The 16,138-nt window shown below is 44.5% G+C and overlaps 1 protein-coding gene across 1 annotated transcript; it reads left to right on the forward strand.

Moving 5' to 3' along the window:
- Positions 1–5,229: 5,229 nt before the first annotated feature.
- On the forward strand, positions 5,230–6,536 carry LOC4332559 (sex determination protein tasselseed-2). Its single transcript, XM_015773231.3, has 2 exons — positions 5,230–5,415; positions 5,519–6,536. Exons 1-2 carry the CDS (start codon positions 5,264–5,266, stop codon positions 6,366–6,368), a joined length of 1,002 nt encoding a protein of 333 aa, XP_015628717.1. The 5' UTR covers positions 5,230–5,263; the 3' UTR covers positions 6,369–6,536.
- Positions 6,537–16,138: the final 9,602 nt, after the last annotated feature.

Below are 16,138 nucleotides of genomic sequence, written 5' to 3' on the forward strand. Positions count from 1 at the left end.
TTGTAGGAAGTTTTATGGACTATTATATGTCGGCACCATGTGTCGTAATGAATTTAGCAGTTCCATATAACTATTATAAGTGATCAGTATTTTATTTAATTAAAAAATACAAAGGATTATAAGTTAGATATATTTTTGAAAAATAATTTAAAAGATGAGCATTTAAAGATAGCTGATTTGGTACTTTTATATTAACCGTACATATTTGTGGAGTAATAAATTTTATGTAGAATATAGGAAATGCTATTTTAAAGACCGTATTGTTCTTACAGCGTACATATGGTTTTTTTTGGCTTTTTCATCTTGCTACGTCAGGATGTCTGTTTGGTTTTTTTAGATAACATGTACGTTATTTTTTTAGTAAATAATTTCTATGAAGCTGAGACTTTTTTAAATAGATCTAATTTAATGGTCTAAAATAGTGGGTCCACCAATTTCAGTGAAAATCGACGGCTAGATTAGAAAGTGACACGTGGCGGTTTATGAGTGTTTGTATGAGTGCCACGTAGCGGCTTAGGATAAAACATATGATCAAAAATCAATAGTGTAGAAATTGGAGGTGATATAAATATATTTTGGCGGTATATCTAGTAAAAAAAATAAAAAAAGAGGTGAATTGGGGGGGGAGGGAGGAAAAAGAGAATCAAGTATGTACGTACGTGCGAGATACACGTACACGTCAGGATGGATTAATTCTGTTTTTAATCTAATCTAATCTAATGGTATAAAATAATAGACCTATAAATTTAAATAAAAATTAAGGGTTAGATGTTTCTAATGTATTAGAACGCGCATAGAAGCATTTGTAGGAAGGATCCCACGTGACGGCTTTGAGAGCGTTTTGAATGGGGAGGAAAAAGAGGAATCAAGTATGTACGTACGTGCGAGATACACGTACACGTCAGGGAGGGATTAATTCTGTTTTTAATTTAATCTAATCTAATGGTCTAAAATAATTAAAATAATAGACCTACAAATTTAAATGAAAATCTTTAAATGAAAATCAAGGGTTAGATGTTTCTAATGTATTAGAACGCCAAGTGGCAGCTTAGAAGCGTTTGTAGGAATCCCACGTGGCGGCTTAAGAGCGTTTGTAGGAAGTTTAATGGATTTTTAGTATATAATAGATAAGTTGAGAAAAACCCCCAAACTTGTTGTGTGACTGGAGACACGCTCAGCCTCACACAGGGAGTATTTTCTTCACGAAATCTGGTTCGTGCATGTTCCCTTTATTGGAGACTCTATTAGGGATGGCAATTTTACCCATGGGTTCGGGTACCCGATAAGCATGGGCGTGGTAATGATTTTTTATCCATGGGCACGTCCGTCCGAGACCCGAAGACGTTATGGGCAATAGGCGGGTTTCATTTTTTTACCCGTGGGTAATCCATGCCCGACCTGATACATATGTATTAGCTAATTTTGACTCATTTCTTAATTCTTATACCATTTCTCTCGGTTCATTTGTGATGCTAACTGATACTAAGTTGTGATGTAATTCAAATTATTGTTGATAACCAATAATTTGGTAAATTATTAATTTTATTTCTCTTTGTTAAATTACATATCTTTCAAGTTATTATTCATGCGAGATCCATTGGGTACCCGTCAGACATACCCGCACCCGCCAGACATGGGTACGGGCACGGAGTTTTGCCCGCTAACTCTAGTGGGTAGGGTTTGAGCGGGCAATGTCGGGCATCGGGTCGGGCATGGTTTTGCTCTACCCATGCCCGACCCGACCCACTACCATCCCTAGACTCTATCACCATGCATGCGTTCACACAACGTTAAAATATGCATATATGGATATTATCTTTGAAAAGTAAACATATACTAGTGGACTCCACTTACAAAGTTTAAACTACTTTCTTTGGTTTTATAATTACTAGAAAAAATACCCGTGCGTTGCAACGGGTAAATGCTATTTTAATTTTATTATTGTTATACAGTTTAGCTAGGGTAAAATTTATTGTGGGAATTGACTTGGATATTTATTTTTCAGAAAATCATGAGCTGCAATTAGGAGTCCATCTTTCATCTGAAGTTAGCATGCGAGTTTTTAAAATATATTTCTCATAAAACTCCTTTTATACTTCCAAAAGGTAACAAGCTTAAAATATAACTCAAACACGGATCTATATTTTAAAAAACAAACGAACTTAAAACCCGACTCAAATACGAATGACGTACCAAATACCGGTAAAAACATCTTCAATTTTTATAATAGTAGATATTGATATTTCAGATAATGACACGGTTTTCAGAACATATTTTTACTATATATTTTATTATATAGAAAAATATGTAAATATTTAATTTTATAAAGTAGTTTTAAGATTGATCTGTATATCATATTATAGTGTCTTCAGAAACAATATTTTAAAGGTATCTATATTTAAAATTCTAATTGTTTAATTATAACATTAATAAAACGTAAATATTATAGAACGGATCGAAAGTACTGAAATATCATGCACCAGCACCAAAGAAAAGTAAACAGATCAATGGTACATTTCAATATCGCCTCTGTGTCTTTTTTTAGATAACGGAATAAAACATTCCGGGCTTTGCTCATCAAAGCTACAACTAATTATTACAAAAATAACATCCAAACACTGAGTGTAGTTCAAATGAACTAAACACACCCAACAAAATAAAAGATCAAACTAAAATAAGAAGAGCACATTTATTCAAGTCTATTTGTGAATCTCCATCCATAGTTTGCAAAGAGTTGTATGACCGTTGTCTTAAGCCTACCACATGCAACCTTCATAAGCACTCTATCATCTTCACACATTTGCAGCTGAATCGCCTCCGTGTCTAATCCCACGGTCTGACGGTCATATGCTTATGCCCGATGTGATGGCACTATTTTTTTTCCCTTGAGAGATACAGTATGATGGCACTGTTAGGTCTTAAAAGCACAGCGTCCAATGCTAATTGAGGTACCTGTATGATCAATTATTTGTACTCAATTTGGGACAGAAAAGGTGATGTGATTAATTGGTTGGTTGTTTATATATTTGAGAGATGCAGGGTGATGCAGCATAACAAAAATGAAAGGCTACAATACCATATCCTTAATTAGTGGAGTAGTTTATACTATAACAAAGCTTTGGCAAAAATCAGGACAAAAGACAGCGTGAAAAGCAGCCACACTAACGAAGTCTGGTAGCCATCCAAAATTAATCATATATATTAAACGTGGTCGTCCACGGTTATATTCAGGGGAATGCATTTTTTTCCTGCGACTTACTCCTATACCCCCCAACTAGATATGACAGCAACGACAAATAAATCTAGAATAAAACTTTTACACTTTAATAGACAAGACTGCCTGACAGAAAGATTAAAAAAGATTCACTCTAAAAGCTTCTAGGGAGTATTTAACTCTATCCTAAAATAAATCAATTCCTCGTATCTTAAAAATAAAAGAAAATCCAAGAAATACTATTAACAGGCGCCCAATTTCAAAAAATATTATTGACAAGTGTGAGTTCCATGAAATGCCATCGTGCAAGCGACTTTATCCCAAAAATACCGTCACCATTAGAGTTCTGTTAGCAACCATCCGTTAAGTGCTATAGGATAAACAATGTATTTAACGGCGCGGATAGACGGAAACGGTAATGACATTTCATGGAACTCACACTTATCGATAGTATTTCTTGGAATTGGGCACTTGTGAATGATATTTCTTAGATTTTTTTCTCTAAAAATAATCACAGTCCTATTGGTTGGCCAATAGCTAATTATATACCAAAATGGTTTATTTTAGTGACTAAGAAATAATTTATTAGTAAAACTTTTATATATCTATGATTAACTACTTAAAAGCGGAAAAGAAAACTATGTTGAAATACCTAGAATTAACTACTCACTCTGTCCAAAAAGAATCAATGTGTATCCAGATTCTTCCCTATAATTTGATTCTTTTTAAAATAAAGAGAGTAGAAAATTATGTTTTAAAATTTAAATTTTGTGGGGATTCTTTACAAGTCAAACGTTAAGGTTCCTAGCAGCAATGATAAAAGTCCAAAATATCTCTCATTAATAGAAAAATATATTGGTGTGTGAGTAGTTAAGGAATATTGAAGGGATAAAATTTATTGATTTATGAACCCAAAAGAACATAGAAATAAACTTGTTTTGTGATAAACTTTAAAATCTAGAAATTAACTTATTTTAGAATGGAAGAGTAAGTCTCTGAAGCTCTATTTATTAATTCTGCAAGCGTGTCCATAAAAAATAAGTAGCTGATTCAAACTCTACCTTAAGCACGAAATCCAATTGGGCAAGGAAAAAAGCACGGTCAGATCGACCTAGGCACGTAGTACTTGTTTGGTGACAACTTGGTAAAAGGCATGAAGCTGATTTGTTCCGTGAAGCAATTAGGATGGTGTTACAGCAATCACACTCCGGATTCTATTAATACTCCAACTAATTAATCCCTCACTTGGGAACAAATCTACCTGCCTATATTTAGGTTGAAAGAGTTGGAACTCGCCTCCGATCGGCAACCACTACCGCTGGAAATCGTGGGAGCCAAGTTGAAACGCCAACAACGCCTCTCGAGTCTTACAGTGAGGTTGACCAAGCCTACCTCTCCTGCAGCTGCACGTCCCAAACAAAAATTCCAAAAAAGATCTTGATCCGCTCTGCCTCAATCTTCCACACGACCACACCGGTTCAATCCTAAAGTTCAGTCTAAGGCATGCCCGTTCCGACCGACCCATATCCACGCAAAAAACATTTCGAAATGTGCATGCCAAGGAACAACAGAAAAAAAAAACGACCCATTTGTAGTGCATGTTGTTTTTTCAATTGTTTCGAAATTAAATTGACTGGACTTTTTTAAAATGATTTTTTCATGAATTTTATAGGCTTACTAGAGAGTGAACTCTTTTTCAGCGTCAAGGTCCCGGATCCTGACCGAAACAAAAAACCGCGCACCCGTGGCGGTCAACTCGACCGGCTCCAACCATGTGCCGCGCCACTCGGTCTACCCGTCACGAAGCCGAGACAACTCCCTGCCTCGCTGCTGCCTCGCACAGTCGCGTTCCACGAATGCTCACGCGCGCGCACCCGCGCGGCAGCTGAGCCAAACACGTCGACGGAATTGTGGTCAGAAAACGCAGTGTCGCTTTCGACGGGGGAGGGAAGCCGTGCGCGGCTGCGCGCCCCAACGGGCTATATAAGGCGGTGTCCGGTCTCCCCTGCAGAGGCGCACACACTATCACTTGCTAGGACAGGGTCGTACATGCACACTACCCTCGCCTCCTACGCCCAGGATCTCGCCATGCCTGCCGCCGCACTCGACCTCCTCCCTGACAAGGCGCACCAGCCGTCCATGGCGCCGTCGCTCCACGCCTGGGACTCCCCCAATGGCGCCCCCACTCCCATGCCCAAGAGGTAGGCTACTACTACTACAAATTACTCATGGCGCTGTTGTGTTGTTCGTCTCGTCGTTTTCTTGGAGCTGTTTGTTAATGGTGGTTGGAATTTTGGCGTGCAGGCTGGAAGGGAAGGTGGCCATTGTCACCGGCGGGGCGAGGGGGATCGGGGAGGCGATCGTGAGGCTGTTCGTGAAGCACGGGGCCAAGGTGGTGATCGCGGACATCGACGACGCGGCGGGCGAGGCGCTGGCGGCGGCGCTGGGGCCGCACGTCGGGTTCGTGCGGTGCGACGTGTCGGTGGAGGAGGACGTGGAGCGCGCCGTCGAGCGCGCCGTGGCGCGGTACGGGCGGTTGGACGTGCTGTGCAACAACGCCGGGGTGCTGGGCCGCCAGACGCGCGCCGCCAAGAGCATCCTGTCGTTCGACGCCGGGGAGTTCGACCGCGTGCTCCGCGTCAACGCGCTGGGCGCCGCGCTCGGCATGAAGCACGCGGCGCTCGCCATGACCCAGCGCCGCGCCGGCAGCATCATCTCCGTCGCCAGCGTCGCCGGCGTGCTCGGCGGCCTCGGCCCGCACGCCTACACCGCCTCCAAGCACGCCATCGTGGGGCTCACCAAGAACGCCGCCTGCGAGCTCGGCGCCCACGGCATCCGCGTCAACTGCATCTCCCCCTTCGGCGTCGCCACCCCGATGCTCATCAACGCCTGGCGCCAGGGCCACGACGCCTCCACCGCCGACGACGCCGACGCCGACATCGACCTCGACATCGCCGTGCCCAGCGACCAGGAGGTGGAGAAGATGGAGGAGGTGGTCAGGGGCCTCGCCACGCTCAAGGGCGCGACGCTGAGACCCAGGGACATCGCCGAGGCGGCGCTCTTCCTCGCCAGCGACGACTCCAGATACATTTCCGGCCACAACCTCGTCGTCGACGGCGGCGTCACCACCTCCAGAAACCTAATTGGCCTTTGACTCTTCTTCTCCCTCTAGATGAATGCGATAGTTTAGAACACAACTAAAAAGGATTTGTTAATGTGACGCAACGCAAGTGTACTCAGCTTCATCCCATTTTGTTAATCTCTTGATTCAATGTGTTAATTGGACTTGTGCAACTGAGCATTGGCCCCCTTTCGTGTTGCATTAACATCTTGCCTGGTCATCTCATTGGTTGTTTCGTGTCACTGTCCATGGATGCTTTGCTACTTGCTTGAATAATCGCCATGGTCCAAAGTGAAGGTTAAATAAAACCCTGGAAAGTACGATTGATCAAGTACAAAATCATACTCTATGAACAGTAGCCGAGAGTTACTTGTGGTCCACCACTCGTTGTCTCGTTGATAGCAATATCAGGGAAAAAACATTTTGCACAACAGATTCCACATCACCGAGTTCAAAACTGAAAAGCCAGTCGACAGAATAGAAACTTTGGACAAAAGGTGTGATTTTTTTTGGCTTAAAATTTGAAGCCACACCCGTCGTTACAGGTTTACAGCTAGCCAGGGACATACTCAACACGCAATGCCCAACAACCCAAGAGAGTACAGTACTGAATTAGGCAAGAGAAGTAAAATTCAATGATCAGATACTGATCTGAAGAAAGACTTGCTGAATTGGGGGGGGCTGATCTGGAGGGAGAGATTTTTGCCAGTTGGGCGCATGCAGAGTCGTCGTCGCAGATAGAGCGGGAGAGGCGACCAGTCAGGGCGTCGCGTTTCACACGAGCGTTGAGGAATCGCTCCAACTTGCGGCGGTGACTTCTTATTACTTGGCTCAAAGCCTCCATTTGGGCCGAGGGGTGTCATGTGCTTCATCGTTATCGATCTATCTGCTCAACCCCCCTTGCCACCACTCCTGAGCCCTGATGTGGAGTAAAATACAAGCGAGTGTTTGGAGACGTCGAATGGGTGCAGTCCACGAGTAGTACCAGTGCTAGCATTAGGCTAGTATCGGTATAAACAAGGTGGCAACGTGCAGCTAGAAAGAAATGCCATTTCATTCAGTCATGTTCATCAGGTGATGCTATATACGCAAACTAACTCAATGGACATGAGTATTCATTTCTTCATCAGGAGGGGAGATGGAATGGAATGAAACAATGTAAAGTGAATCATCTATACAACAAGTATGCAACCTCATTTTGGATGAGATAAGGGTTTGGAGCATGGGAGGCGCCAAGGATTTAACGAGAATATCGTCTTAGAGTGACTTGTACAATAACGGTAAGCCTGTTTGCTGCAGTTGATGTATTTTTTTTCTTTTTCATACCGCCGTTTTGGCAAAATCGTATTTGTTCCTTCTAAGATAAATGGAATGCCAGCCGCCTAAGCTGGTCCTTCGAGAAAAAAATAAAGAATGTACAGTATTCTTTTGTCAGGGGAAAATAGAATGCAATATTAAACATTGTAGTAACAGAAAGGGGGGAGGAATTCGGTTCCGCTGAGGAAACCGAATAAAACCATGTGTAAATGTACATGCAAATCAAAACGGGTGTGCGACAATTGAGATCGAAATAAACTTACATATAGTGGGGGATTGGGGAATATATACTCCCATTGGCGACTGACGAAAGCTTCAGCGAGCTTAAGAAAGCTACCAAGCGGCTGTCCGCGCATGCCGATAAACAACGACATGATGCCGAGAAAAGACGACGCCGACGATGCAGCGCGGCAGGGTCGACGCAACAGAGCACTGCATTATCGCGAAGAAATGTTCTATTGGGACCGGGCCAAATGGTAGTATTCCATTTCTAATTGATGACCTTTTGTTAGTTTTAGCGTAAGTCTTTATGCTTTCCGATGCTGAGAAAACTGGCTTTTGTACGTGAAAGCGCGGGTATTTCCTCGAAGTTGTTCGTATGCTTTTCCAGCACAGTATATATACGCTTGCCTGTTGCCTCCCTCGTGTTTTTCATTGAAGCAAAGCCCAAATTTAATACGTTTAATACGTCTGATGGAACCTTTTAGAAATCATTGTATAGTGGTTAGTCCAACCAAGAACATATCCTCCACTAGCACATATGCATATAACCTAGATAACCGCCATTCTTGTGGAGAAGTTTTTTTTTTAAAATAATAATAATAAAAGAAACTCTATTGAATTCCAACCAATACACCAAGATGATATGATTAATTTAAGTTATTTAATTCCCTAAGACATATTTTTTTAATTAGTGAATTCTAAAAAACATGTAAATAACATAATAACGATTACTGTGTGAATCTATTCTTAAGAAAAAAAATGTAAATCTCAAAAAGAACACGCAAATAACGTCATGTAGATGATAACTACCAGTAACGATGTGGTATCTATAACTAATAATTAAGACAATTATACTCTTCTCTATCTCCTAGAAAATTATCTTTTTACCCTTACTACCTAAGTACTTATGCCAATATTTAAATACCTTTTTAGTGGTACCTTTTCGGCCTGTTTGGTACAGCACCAACTCCTAAATTTAGCTTCAGGAGTTGGGCCACAACTCTAGCTCATTTTGTAAGAGAGCTTCACCCAGCTCCACTCCCAATTTTGGTGTAGTTGAAATTGTTTGGCTGAGCTCCAGCTCCACCTGAAGCTGTGCCAAACAGGCTTTTTATTGTGGAGCGTTGAATCTTTACCTTTTTTAAATGCAAACACCTTAAAACCTCTCATATAACTAAGATGCACACAACCTATAATTATTAAAAGGAAAACGAAAAAAACGATATGACAACAATTATTATACCACAACGAGCTACAATGTACACACAATCTCTACTTTTTTGGGGAAAGGTTGGTCTTGTAACACCAGCAGAGTCTGGCTTCGTTTTTTTATTTGAAAAAAATAAAATTAAAATTGCTCTCGTCTTTACATATTTCAGAGCAAACACCGCCACCACCAAACTCCTCTCATTTCGCTTTGCAGAATTGCAAGGCAACATGCATCTGGTACATGGGAGTAACTTATAAAATAAAAATGTTTTGAGAAGAATTTTGTCGTACTGATACGCACGTACAGAGCGATCGAGTAGAGAATTTGCCCCGTACACTCGCACCCGTGCTTCCAGCTCCCGCGATAAATTGTTCCGTACACTCGCGATTCGGTCATCGGCTGGCCGGCCGGGGAGCAGAGCAACCTAAGGGCATGTTTGGAAAACAGGGACTTATGTCACATCGGATGTTTATACACTAATTTAGAGTATTAAATATACACTAATTATAAAACCTATTCTATAACCTTGGACTAATTCACGAGACGAATCTTTTAAGCCTAATTACACCATGATTTGACAATGTGATGCTACAGTAAACTTTTCATAATTATGGATTAATTAGGCTTAAAAAATTCGTCTCGCAGATTAGCTTTCATTTATGAAATTAGTTTTTTTATTAGTCTATGTTTAATACTCCAAATTAGCGTCAAACATTCGATGTGACACGGACTAAAAAGTTTTAGCCCCATCTAAACACCCCCTAAAGCACTCATCAGCCGGGCAGCTCCCCCGAAATCCCTGAATCGCTGTCTCGCTGCCCGCTGCGGCCGAGCACGACGTGCGGAGCGGGAGGACGACGAGCTCGCTCGCTCGCTGTTTTTTGCCCGCTTAATGCTTTGGTTAGGGTGATCTCAAAGAACAAGAGGACATCGACTTTGCACAGCTCTGTTTTGTTCATGTCTGGTAATGCCGGGATCTTGGCTCCTGTCCCCAGATAGCTTGGGTTTTGGCTCTCTTCTCTGTCTCTCGTGTACTAGGCGCCACGCAGAAGAATACTCTTAACAAGGTCTTGGCTCGTACAGTCGTACTACTAGTAGAGTACTAGTACACCCAGTTGACGCTACACGCGCACTATTAAGAATTGCAACGAGACAATGCGGACAGTAGAGAGATGAGCTTTACAGCTGTGTTAATCTGCTGTGCTGGCACGCAGTCGCAGGGAGGGGAGGCCGGGAGGGTGCTCATGTGCAGCGCGGCCAGGTTCTTCCGTCGAATCGGAGCCCGGCACCCTCGGGTGCAGGCGATGCAAGTACAGGAACTTTTCTGCTGCTGCCGCCGAAAAGATGGGAGAGCCCCTTGCAGTTGTAGTGGTTGTCCGCTTGCACGGGGAGACGCGGCACGGGAGGAATCCGTGTGCTGCGTCAGGCGCTGCGCTCCGAGTCTGATCCCGTCCCCCGTCCGCATCTAGCTTGGCCTTGGCATGGCATTGGGCATGCATATGCGTGCCTTGGCTTCATCTATTGTCACGCTGATTTGATGGACTCCTGTTTCGTCTGCTTGTGCACTGCCTACTCCATCTATCTGCCTATGAGGCCTTCCAGCGAGGCATCGCCTGTTTGATTCCTGCTTACTGTAACGGCAACAGTTTTGTGCTAATATTGAAGCTCACTTGCTAATCATGCAGTTAGTGGATATGGATCGACGTTTTGTGCTCCGAGTACTGATGGCTGTTCAAAAAACATGAAGGCACAAAGCTGAACGAAGTGCAGGTACTGTGCCCATACATATGCTCGATTACAGGCTACTTACAGCTCACTCTTTGGCTCGCGTGAGTCATCACGACGGCACGATGAGCGCCATACCCATACAGCTAGCTAGCTGTTGTTTGTCTGAGTACACACACATACATTCAGATCGAGCTGGGACTGCCTGGAAGGCTGCACTCACTTGGTTGTACTGTGGCCAAGGCGCCACAATTTTAAGTGAAACCAAATTCCAATCAGAAGTAGTGCGGCCGTACGGACGTACATACTGGTTACTGTAACGCATGCCGGGACGCGAGTCACGCGACACGAGTACACGACACGTACGCAGGGCGCCTACGTGGTTCAGAGCGGCCGCAGCAAAGCATGGCCAATGGCCAGGCAGACTCATCAGATCATAAACCATGCATATGCTGCCCTACCGTTCTACATGGCATGGAGCAGAGCCCTGTACCACCACGCACATCCAATTTTCTTTCTGCAGTAGGAGTACCCTCCTCTCCATCAAATTCAGCGACGGCTGACACCGTGACAGAAAGAGAGTGTCCTGACCATCTAAAAAAAAAAGATTCAGAAATGAACACAGCCACACAGGCGTCCTCGGCTAGCTGTAGCTTGCAGTACGGTACGCTTGTCTTTTGGTCGCTTGCATTCTGTGCGCCGTGTTACCCGTGTACTCCTCCAGTAGTTGGGGTTCTACTCCTCGCCAGTACAGTACACCTGGGTACACCACCTGCTGCTAGGTTAGCCTTGTAGTTTGTGCATTGGCCGATGAGACTTGGGACTAGCAGAGTTGGCATAGGCGGGCGCCATGCATGGCAAGAGCATGTGCCTAGCTCCTCCTCCTTGCCGGCCGGCCGGCTGGCTGCATCCTCGCTTCCAACTGCCTCGTGTCCGACCGGCCAGGACAAGCTAGTAGTACCTCGAGACTCTACGGTCTACGCTACATGCAGATGTACGTATCTCTCGATCAATGAGGCGACCTTGTTCTGCTCTAGTACCATATACCAGGCCGTAAACTAACGGTAGAACGGCAGATTTGGCCCAGATAGGAGTAAGTTTTAGGCCCAAACGTTCGGTCCGTGTCCCAACTCGGACTGGTTGGGCCTCCATCATGAACAGCAAGGCCCAACAGATAGATTCTCGTCCGGGGCCCAGTCGTCGGAGCGACGGGACGGCTATCAAAAGCGCCACTACGGGCAGCTTCCCCGCCGCCGCCGGGGATCTACCTTTGTTCAGAAGGAAACGATGTGTGAATTGATCGTCGGGAAAAGTATCCTTTCCAATCCTTCTTCTCGTTTTATTTAAACATGAATCGATTCCTTCCGATTTCCACGATGTTAGGAAGTTTTTCCCTCCTTTCTTGATGGGAATGCTAGGGGACGGGATACCGTTGCCTCAACGGGATAGCTTCAGCTCCACCTCCATCAGCTGCAAGAGCACAAGGCACAAGGGCCGAGCCGGCGGCGGGGGGAGAGCGGCGGCGGGAGCCGGAGCAAGAGAGCCGGGGGAGGGGGCGGCGGTGGTGGCCGGAGCCGAGGGAGAGAGCGACGGCGGTGGCCGGAGCCGGGGCGCCGGCAGCTGGAGCCAGAGAGCGGAGGGATGGGGCGGCGGCGGCTGGAGCCAGAGAGCTGAGGGAGGGGGCAGCGGCGGTGGCCGGAGCCAGAGAGCCGAGGGAGGGGGCGGCGGCGATGGCCGGAGCCGGCGGGGGAGGGGGCGGCGACGGTGGCCGGAGCCGGGGGAGGGAGCAGCAGCGGTGGCCGGAGCCGGCAGGGGAGGGGGCGGCGGCGGTGGCTGGAGCCGGCAGGGGAGGGGGTGGTGACGGTGGCCGAAGCCGGATCCAGGGGATGGGAGGGGGTGGCGGTGGTGCGTCGCCGGAGCCGGAGGAGGGAGCGGTAGCGGTGGCCGGAGCTAGGGAGGAAGGGGCGCTAGGGCGGCAGTGGTCGGCGGCGTCAATGTCGGGTGTGTATCGCGTGATACCTGGTAGGTATCGCGTGATACTTGGCTGGTATCGCATGATTCCTGATAGGTATCACCTGATGCATCACAAGTATCATCTAATAGGTATCGCGTGATACCTGATAGGTATCACCCGATACCTCACAAGTATCACCTTATATGTGGCAAGAATCACATGATACCTGATAGGTATCACTTGATACGTCGCGAGTATCACCTGAAAACGTGGTAGAATCGCCTGATACCTGATATGTATCACCCGATACCGGACCTGATACCTAACCAGTATCATCCCGTTTAAAAACGGGATTCCGTTATATAGCAGCCCCCTTTCTTGATTTCGTCTGCCCCAATTTTTTCCATCTCTTTAATAACCGGTACGAGCAAATCGAATTGTTTGTACCGTGTACGGCTACAGCATCGGTGGCTCCGTATGCGAAGCTTGAAGTTCAGAAACGAGCACGCCGGCCACTAAATAGTACATGTTCAGAATTCTCAAAAATTTCAGCCTAGTACTAAAGTACTTTATCTGAATCATAATTGATAGAGAGAATCGCATGCCAATTTGGATTAATCATACATTACTTGCAAATCAACCTTTTTCTGCTTATATCCTCCTAGCATTACTGGTAACTTATTATTGATATGAATATTACGGTCCTCGGGCATATATTCTGATCGTATGTTTCTGAGGAACATTCTGATAATGTGCTACATGCCAACTTTTCTGATGTTGCAAATTGTGATCGTCCAGTGTAGGCTGCAGATTGTATAGAAGAATGTCCAAGCTAACAGTATCAGGTTCTATATATCACTGGGTTAAGCTGCTGCTGCTGCTATTTACCTTTTGTGGTTAATAGTTACACTTGGAATGTTTCAGCTACAACCATCACTTCCAAACCCAGCAGGGAGAGGGAATAGTTTCGGATGCTCGCTGGATCGATCTTTGATACCCTGTCGCCACTCCTGGACAGGACAGTTCGTTTTCTCCCTTTCCTGTCGCCGCTTTCACGAGAATCTTCACCAGTTGATCAGCAACTGATCAGGCAAGACTTCATCTGAATTGTTCTTTATCACAGATGCAAGCATTACGAGCTGACCATGGCATATTCTTGGTCCCTAATCGAGGCATCTTTTTATGCTATTCGGTCTCTCCCCTATAAAATGAGCTGCACTGAACAGTCAACTTGATCAGAGAACCATGGCTCCCTGATAAGCGAATGTTTTGGAATGGTATCACTTATGACTTATCCTGTTGATGTGCCACACAAAGGTAAAATCATTTTCACGCTGAAACTGTTAATAGATAAGGATATACTTCAGGATTAAAGGAAACCATTAACATTTTGAAAGTGTTGGTACGGATTATTTTCAAGGCTAAATAATTGAGGAAACCAACATGTCATCTGAACAAGAAGCAAGAACACATCTGCTGCTCACGACTCAAACGGATTCGGCGCCCCTGGAATACTGAATACACACCTGCCGAATGGAACCTGAACGTCTGACTTTGTGCAGTCTGCATGCAGAGTGCGTGGCCTCAGTGTGTCCAGCGAAGTGAACTGAACTGCCGTTCCAAAGCTTTGGCTTGGTATGGCGAGCATCATGCATGACTGCATCGCGGTGTCTCGTTGCTCTCATATCTGCAGTCAGTTTACTACTCCTACATGAAAGGTCAGCTTTCAACGGCACGATGGGCTGGTTTGGTTTGAGAACTAAATTAGGCTTATCAATATTTGGTAATTTTAGTAGTGTTTAGTGTATATTTGGTTTGAAGCCAGATTTTGGTATGCCTAAGAAAATAGGCCATTTCAATAGTGAACTTAGGCTATTTTGGTTTCCCTTACCAAAATTAGTCATGCCAAAACTTATCAGAATTTGACATTGACAAAATTTGGTAAGGCCTATTTATACTACAAAACAAACCAACCCAATGATAATAAAGGCGGTGGCCATGGTGGTGGGACTGGTTCAATCAAGCGCTAGCAGCCACAGGATCAGATAGGAGAGCGAGCTTTCCAGCCACACCCCCAGGTACGAAGCGCCTTGGTAGAGTTCATCGGTTCATGCATATCGTCGTCGGCTTGGAGAAAGTCGCCTTTTTCATGCCCGCAAAAACAAAATTTATTGTGTAATTTTATCTTCTTTAAAAAAAACATCGGAAGATACCATACTTTCTGATATAATAATTAATATCTTCAGATATCATATATCTCGAGATATTAAAATTTTTAGTGTAAATTTTTAATACCTACACGTACCTTCTCAAGTATATTAACAGCGGTAGCAGTACAGTAGTGTACCAAAAGCTAGGTGCTTGATTGGGACGCTGAAAGTTCAGTCAGTCACAATGGGCTTCTGTTGGCGATGGCAGGCAGTGTTCAAAGCGGCTCTTAACTGGAGTACGGCAGTACGCTCGTACTAAGCTGCACGTGTTTCAGGCGTGTTAATCTTGGAGAGCACCCGCCAAACTCGTGGATTAGGAAATCCAGCTGCCACAACAGTTTGCTCCATGCCAGATTGCCAGATGCGCCTAACAGGTTGCATGCTTTTGGCGCTCACGACGAATGATGGTAGCAATCATCAGCTAAGGGTGTGTTTGAGAAGAAGAGGATTGTGGAGATTGGGAAGATACGCAAAACGAGATGAGCCATTAGCACATGATCAATTGAGTATTAACTATTTTAAACTTTAAAAATGGATTAATATGATTTTTTAAAGCAACTTTCCTATAGAATTTTTTTTTAAAAAAAACGCACCGTTTATTAGTTTAGGAAGCGTGCGCGCGGAAAATGAGATACTTTTCTCTCTCAATCCCCTGGATCGCCCAGGAACGAACGAAGCCTAAATCGTTACTTGGGAAATCAGGGTGCAGCTAGAACATACTAGAGAGGGGGGTCACTCGCTTGCTTTACTTTATTTTAGATTAAATTTAGACTAATATGAGTGTCTGAATTTAGATCGAGTGGTGTATATATGTGAAAATAGCTAAACTATAGTTAAAAATTTTTTTGATCGGGTTCCTAGGCAACCCTCCTCCTATCTAGCTCCGCTCATGTGGGAAACGATCCTTGCTTGAGGGAGATCTAGGGGGAAACCACCAAAATCTTGCACTCATCGTAAGAGGTTGCAACTTGTAGAATTTCTTAGGGAAATCCTGCCCTTTTCCTTTAAAAAGAGGAAACTCCAAATGCACTAAGCTTGCATTTTCGGGGGATAGGGTCCCGTTCGCCGCACATGAATACTTTTCAATTTTCGTGATAGATTTCCTTACAGTGTTTTTTTAATAAAAATCGATAGGTTTATGCACTCCTTTTGAAAAATGGGATTA

This window comes from Oryza sativa, chromosome 3 (genome assembly GCF_034140825.1).
Source record: "Oryza sativa Japonica Group chromosome 3, ASM3414082v1".
Taxonomy (NCBI): domain Eukaryota; kingdom Viridiplantae; phylum Streptophyta; class Magnoliopsida; order Poales; family Poaceae; genus Oryza; species Oryza sativa.

Bases quoted from the DNA above. Each gene is read 5' to 3' on its own strand.
- LOC4332559 (XM_015773231.3), top strand. From the start codon at position 5,264: ATGCACACTACCCTCGCCTCCTACGCCCAGGATCTCGCCATGCCTGCC. The intron at 5,416-5,518 runs GTAGGCTACTAC...TTTGGCGTGCAG, and splicing joins CCCACTCCCATGCCCAAGAG to GCTGGAAGGGAAGGTGGCCA.